Source organism: Phoenix dactylifera, chromosome 17, assembly GCF_051530095.1.
Source record: "Phoenix dactylifera cultivar Ajwa chromosome 17, Ajwa_hap1_PhDact_Kaust_v1.1, whole genome shotgun sequence".
Lineage (NCBI taxonomy): Eukaryota > Viridiplantae > Streptophyta > Magnoliopsida > Arecales > Arecaceae > Phoenix > Phoenix dactylifera.
This window is the reverse complement of record NC_143206.1, coordinates 5,393,043-5,400,319: the sequence shown is the minus strand read 5'-3', so window position 1 is coordinate 5,400,319 and position 7,277 is coordinate 5,393,043. Positions and strand designations below refer to the sequence as shown.

The window sequence follows — 7,277 nt, the reverse complement described above, 5'->3', positions numbered from 1 at the left end:
GGAAATTAGGAAGGTTGGGTTCGATTTCTTTCTAGTATGGTGCTCTTCAAAGTAATGGTGAAGGCACCCTAGGCTATGCTTTTAATTGGATATAAAGCCTGCGGGGTCTTTGTAACTGAAAAGTGGAGAGGCTATTAGCATGAGCTAAGCAGAAGTCAAATGTTGAAAATAGTCTATCCTAACCTTGTTAAAGGTAAAATTTTTTGTTAGACTAGATCCGCCGTTGAACTACTGAACTAGTGGACCGGTCTAACTAGAAAGCAACACGGACTCAGCTCTTCTTTTTTTTTCTCCTTTTTTTTGTTTGTTCATATTTAGCCGTGTTGCTTTCTAGTTTGGCTTAGTACCTGATTCAACTAATATTTTTTTTTTAAAGAGTTTAACAGTTTTTAACAATAAAAAAGAAAAAAAAAAGTTCAACAACTCTCTTGAGTGATGTTGCAATTCCATTGTGATGGCATCTTTTCTGTTCCCTTTTCTTGGTTTAGTCTGTTCGATCATAAACATCTTAGCAAGAATCTTATACTGATCAAATTGTTGGCCTATCATCTTATGGAAGCTGGATGCTCAGGCCTCATTGCTTAGATGATGGCTATGCTTGTCTTGCAATGTGACATTTGTTTGTATCACACTTGAAGATATTTTTGTAATACGGTGTCAGGCATCCCTAGGTGCATTTTTTTTTTTTTTTTTTGAAGCATTCATTATAGGGGCCATATTTCCTACTATCTCAAAACTATTTAATAGAATAATTATTAGATGGATCAGTTCCACCAAATGAGCTAATAATAGGCTAGTCTTACACGGAGACATATAAAAAAGGAGAAAAAAATAATCGTAATACAATCGCGTTTGCGCATGCTGCTTTGAGTTGCCCAACAGCTGAGTTGGATCTAATCCAACTAAAAATTAGTCATATTTCTGCCCCAACGATATAGTTTAACAACAGCTAACTACGAGAATCTACAGCCATAAATGTTTGACTATAATTTTTCAGGCTATCATCCGTGATGCCAGCCGGCAACGACATCGACCGCTTGTAAGCGGACAAGAACCGAATCCGGTTCCATATCTTGACACGGATCATGTTCCACATCCTGAAACGGAAACAAAATCCATAGAGGTCCCCGGCATCCAAATCAAACTCAGTACACGTGTATGGAAAAGCCATCTCCTGACGGCTGCTTGCTCTTAGGATCCAACTATGTGATCTGTTCCAGCCCCTCCCGTTCTTGTCTTCCCCAGTCTTGAGCTAATGGGTAAGCAACGAGCTCCCAGGCAATCCTCTCTTCAATATTCATAGCTTCCATCATCTCAAATCGAAACACCGAGGACCAAGAAAGAGAATGGCCAGCATAATCTTAACCTCCCTTGCCAAACTCACCACAAAAATATTATCCTCCTTTGGGTCCTCGCCAGCCTCCAATGTAGCAGAAGAGCTCGACAAGCTTATGACCACGGTTGCCGAGATCAGATCCCAGATCGCTGATGCGGAGAAGAGGGAGATAAAGGAGGAGTCCGTCAAGCTTTGGCTCTTTGAGCTCAAACAAGTCGCGTATGATGCTGAGGACATACTCAGTGACTTCGACTATGAGCTGCTGCGAGTGGAAATGGAGCGTGGCCTCCAACTCGATACCCGGAAGAGGAAACGGGAGGCACCCAATCCATCCTCATCATTTTTCACTCAATTCAAGAGGCCAGCGCAGACTGCTCGACCTCCGCCGGCCGCAGTCGAGGAGATGGACGCAGCTGACGAGCCTGTCAAGCTTTGGCACTTCGGGGCCAAACAAATGGCTTATGGTGCGGAGGCCATGGTAGCCAGCATCGACTATGAGATGATGGCCGTCGACATTGATCAAAACCTTCGCATCGGCGCCGACACTGAAATGCGCGAGGTAAATCATACCAACCCTTCTCTTGTAGCATTAGATGCTCCATTCCAGCATGACTTGTTGAGAAGGATAAAGATGGTTATGGAGAGGTTTGATGAGATTAACAAAGATCGAGTTACACTCTGCTTGAGGGAGGAAGAAGGTATCAGGAGAGCTGAAACCAACATTAGACGGTCCACCTCATTAGCAGATCTCTCAGAAATATATGGTAGAGAGGATGATAAGAACAGGATAGTGAATGCACTGTTGTCAGCTGATGGTGAGTCTGATAACCACGCTATACCTGTTGTTTCTATTGTTGCCATGGGTGGGATGGGCAAGACAACCCTTGCTAAGCTTGTCTATAACGATAAGAGAGTGGAACAACATTTTCAAGTAAGGTCATGGGTCTGGGTGTCTGAAGTTTATGATGAGATTAGGCTGACAAGAGCAATTATCGAGTCTGTAACTGATCAAATATGCAACCTCAGGAATCCTGATGAACTTCAGGATGAACTGAGCAGAGTACTTTCAGGGAAGAGGTTTCTGCTTGTATTAGATGATATTTGGAACGAGGATCCGATCCATTGGGAAACACTACAAGCATCCTTAATTAGTGGAGCAAAAGGGAGCCGAGTCATGATCACCACCCGATACGAGAATGCAGCATCGATCATGGGCGCACAGCCGTTTCTTCGCTTAGGTGGTTTGGGGAGAAGTGATTGCTGGGCCTTGTTCTGCCGGCATGCATTCTATGGCTACCAAGCTGCTGCCTCACCAAGCCTGATAGCAATTGGTTGGAAGATTGTGGAGAAGTGCAAAGGTGTGCCTTTGATGGTGAAGACACTTGGGGGTCTCTTATCTTCTGAAACCAGTGAAGAAAACTGGGATGAGATTTTGACGAGTGATGTATGGGATCTGGACGAGGGTGAAGAGAGCATCCTGAGGGTTCTAAGGTTGAGCTATCATCATTTGCCTGCAGCTCTCAAGCCATGTTTCACATATTGTGCGGTATTTCCTAAAGGCCATGAGTTTGAGATGGAAAGACTGGTCAGGATGTGGGTAGCACAAGGTTTTATTCACACAGAGGATACCAAGGAGATGGAAGAAACAGGGCGTGCATATGTTGACGATCTACTAAGGAGGTCATTGTTTCAAGATCCATCTCACTTCGATTATAAGCTCAATTTCACAATGCATGATCTCATCCACGACCTGGCAAAATCCATAGCAGGAGAAGAATGTTCTATAAAAGAATATGCAGAATCACAAGGCATTACCTGGAATAAATATGTCCGCCATTTATCAATTCTTGTAAGCAATGAACTATCTGTGTCATTTGAGCAAGGTGAAGAGCATGATGCATTAAGGTCGCTCTTGCTACATCCAGGTTGGCGCACCATTTTTTGGCTCGAAAGAGATTTTTTCGCGAACCCAAGATTGCAACATCTTCGAGTACTCTGTTTAAATCGCAGTGGAATCGCCGAGGTGCCAGATGCAATAGGCAACCTAAAACAATTGAGATATCTTGGCCTCTCTGCTACAAGGATTAAAAGGTTGCCAGAATCTTTGTGCAACCTGTATAACTTGCAGACGCTTGACCTCCAATTTTGCAACGGCCTTGTGGAGTTGCCAAGAGATATCAAGCATTTGATTAACCTGCGTCACCTTGTTATCCACAATAAATTTACTGCTCCAAGTTTTGTGAGTTTTTTTTTCCGGGGTGAGAAACTTATGTTACCACCAGGCATTGGAAGACTAACTAGACTCCAGACACTACCACTGTTCACTGCGAGTGGAGAGGAAAGATATGCTGGGATTGCAGAACTGAAGGACTTGAATGATCTCCAAGGAAAGCTTTCCATAGTGGATCTCCATAACATAACGCATGACCGCATAGGTGAAGCCAAGGAGGCAAAACTAAGGCTCAAGGAACGCCTCAGCTGGTTGGTTCTAAAATGGGACAATTCTATGAGTTTTATTGGCTCAAGGAATGAGGATGATGAGGTGGTGCTTGAAAGTCTCCAGCCTCACACCACCATCCAGCGCCTCGAGATAGAAGGATACAAGTGGTGCAGATTTCCCGCCTGGTTGGGGAATCCTTCCTTCTCAAATGTAGTAGATATACAGCTTTCACATTGTGTCAGCTTGGAGCAGCTCCCAGCTCTTGGCCAGCTTCCATCCCTCAAGGTTCTCGAAGTGTTCAGCATGCAGAGTTTGCGACGAATAGGCCATGAGTTCTATGGAGACACAAAGGTGACATTCCCCTCACTCCAAAGACTACTACTCAAAATGTTGCCAAAATGGGAAGAATGGTTGCATGTACCAGAAGAGGGACATGCATTTCCTTGCCTTCAGAATCTTGCAATCTTGAAATGTCCAAAAATTACATCGCTGTCTTTGTTCGGCTTTACTGCGCTGAAGAAGCTTCAGATAGATCAGTGCGAAAAGCTTGCAGTGATCAATGGTTTAGATAAGTGTTGGTCAGTGTTGAAACAGAAGCATGACCATCCACATTCAGAATCTTTAAGATGTGGAACATGTCCAGACCTTGAATATTTGGATGAGCGGCGGTTACCGATGGCACTTGAGACTCTGGATATTACTGGATGCCCATCACTCACCAAGTCTTGAATTAGTTCTGCTAAAGAGCTATCAAAATCCTCATGACTTAGGTAATGCATGTTATCTATTGTAAATTTCCTCCATCCTTTGTTGGTTCTTCATATCCTTATTTTGTGCCATAACTGAGTCTTGCCTTATGATCTAAATACAGGAAAAATTTGGACAAGAGCTAAAGATTATAACCTCAGAGAAATTCCTGATGCAAGTGCATATATAACCTGTGTGCCAGGACCTTGTGGCCTCTCTTGTGTTCTGATATGGATTGGTCCACATAAGATAAGAGGCGTGCAGTCTCACTAGAAGAGGCTGTGATTACAATAAGTGGAACCCCGAAAGTAATTGGTTGAGAAGATCAAATGATGGCTGTCCTAATCAGTTAAATTGTAGTGTTTGTGATGTAATTTAGTAAGGAATGATTCTGCTCGGAGTCGTGTACATGTTTTATGTGCCCTTAACAGTTCATTATTTTCAAGATCTCAATTCATTAGCCAATCACTTTGCAGGTTCTTCCCAACAACTCAAATTTCGATAGAATATACTGCATCTGCATTTGTCATGAGCTACTAAAAGTTCAACCTTGCAACACAATTTCATTGTCCTTTTTATATCTGAATTGCATAGTTGAAAGAGAAGATGTGCGCAGAAGAGAGCTCTGTATGCGTGACTGCTTCTTTGGCTTTTCCTTTTTGTTTTCTCTATTCCATTCTCATGCAAGCATTTGAAATTTAGCGATAAAAGTGCTTGTATACTTCTTTTTGTAGATCTTAACTCTTTGAGCAGACACATTCCATGCAATAATGAATGAGATCATTATGGAAAATCCTAATTTTATCTCATGGAAAATCTGCTGATCCAAATGGATGAGACAACACTGAATGGTTATGGTTATTCCTCATGAGGTATTTACCTATGCTTTTTTCCAAATAAAGTATGGGTGCATTGTGTTTAAAAGAAAAGTTCAGAGAATACAGGGGGAAAAGAAACATAGAGAGCAGGGCCCTTTATTCAGTAGGTAAAAAAAGGTGAAAACATCTGTTGGACTTTGGGTATTGGACCCAAATTGGGATGCCCATGATAGATTAACCTTGTCCAATCCAAACGCAGTTCCACAAAAGGATAGTTACCATCTTGAGGGAGGGATAGAGTCCAATATTACTTCTAGAAAATCACTGGAGATGATAGAGTTTGACTCTCACTCAGTTGCTTGAGGTGATTAGGGATTTCATCTTTATAATAGAGAGCAATACCTCAATGGTATATGAAAGAATCACACAAAGATCACAAGCATTGAGAGGATCAAAGATTCAAGGAACCGCGATAAGCAAGCAGCCGGATGCATGAAGAAATCCAAGAGGTTCTCCATCAATGCTCTAGAAAGCTATAGGGCACTTGTGCAATGGCAAGAGGGTGCTTTTCGCTTCATTAGTGCACACCTGATTATGGGATTGAGAAAGTTATCCAACTCTAGATTGTAGATATGCTGTGTTCGTGCTTATGTAAAGTATGATTACCCAAAAATACCAATACTTTTTTTTTAATCTATATTAGAATTGACATTGGTATCAGAGCCCTAGGGTTGTTTCCTTAGATTAATATGCATCCCTCCTAATATGACTATATCTATGTTTATATTGCCATATGTACTGGATTTTTTAAGGGAGCCCTTGGGGCACCCCCTCCACTATTACACACCCTCCACCAGGATCCTGACAATTAGACCACTATTGGATCTGATGGGTCCTGAGAACTTGGCAAATGTGATGCTTGCACCATAGCGACTGGTAGTAGGGTGATAGCCGGTGGGAGCTATCATGAGCAGCCACCGGGTTTGTGCAGCATGTTGGTGTCACAATGGGCTCGAAGGAGCCTAGTCAAGCCAAGCTTAGGAGGCAAGGGGTGCCGATTTGGAGGAGCTTTTGGAAGGCCAAAAAGTACTTTTTGACCCTCCAAAAGCATTTTTAGATGAAATAGGAGTGTTTGGTAAAAATTTCACGAAGCTGTTTTAGTTTTTCTAAAAAGCTAAAAATAGTTTTTTGGAATAAGCTTTATTTTGGAGCTTTTCGATAAATCACTTTTAGGTCCGATTGGAAAGTTATTTTTTTTACCAAAATATCTGTGATAAAATATAACAATTACACAAAATATCCTTTTAATAATTATTTAACCAATTTTATCACTTAGCTAGAAAATTTATTATATTATGAAAAATTAATTTACACTAATAATTATAATATTTTATACTTTTATTATTGTATTATACTATAAATATAATATTATATTACATTATATCATAATATATTGAAATATTATGTTAAATAATTTAATATTATATTAAATTATTGTGCTATAGTATACAATATTATATTACTATATTATAATAATATTATATTAAATTACAGTAATATTATACTATATTATATGTTTATATATTAATACATATTATATTTGATTATGCTCTATTATATAATATTATGTAATGTTCTGTATAATTATTTTGTCATACTTAAAAACATTTTTTCAGTTTACTTATCAAATATATATTAAAATGCCACATGACTTTTAGAAACTGCCATGGCCATTGGATTAAAGCACAGCCACCTTAGGTGGAACAACTATTGCTTTCGGCCACTGTCAGCCATCGGATCGCGTGGAGAGGGTTCGAGCGATAGCGGCCCTTCAAGAAATTTTGGCGCTAGATGCCGACGGACAAATTTTGGCGGGGGTGGTTTTGTCCCTTTCGTCAACATTCCAAGCCACGGTGTCCTCCTTACTTGGGTGGTT

General features: G+C 40.7%; 1 protein-coding gene across 1 annotated transcript; it reads left to right on the top strand.

Annotated features, from left to right (window-relative positions):
* Positions 1 to 1,203: 1,203 nt before the first annotated feature.
* On the top strand, positions 1,204 to 4,991 carry LOC103723010 (putative disease resistance protein RGA4). The gene is made up of 2 exons (XM_039132863.3): positions 1,204 to 4,546; positions 4,648 to 4,991. Exon 1 carries the CDS (start codon positions 1,347 to 1,349, stop codon positions 4,503 to 4,505), a length of 3,159 nt encoding a protein of 1,052 aa, XP_038988791.2. The 5' UTR covers positions 1,204 to 1,346; the 3' UTR covers positions 4,506 to 4,546; positions 4,648 to 4,991.
* The last annotated feature ends 2,286 nt before the right edge of the window (positions 4,992 to 7,277 follow it).

Coding starts and splice junctions, on each gene's coding strand:
- LOC103723010 (XM_039132863.3), top strand. CDS start 1,347: ATGGCCAGCATAATCTTAACCTCCCTTGCCAAACTCACCACAAAAATA.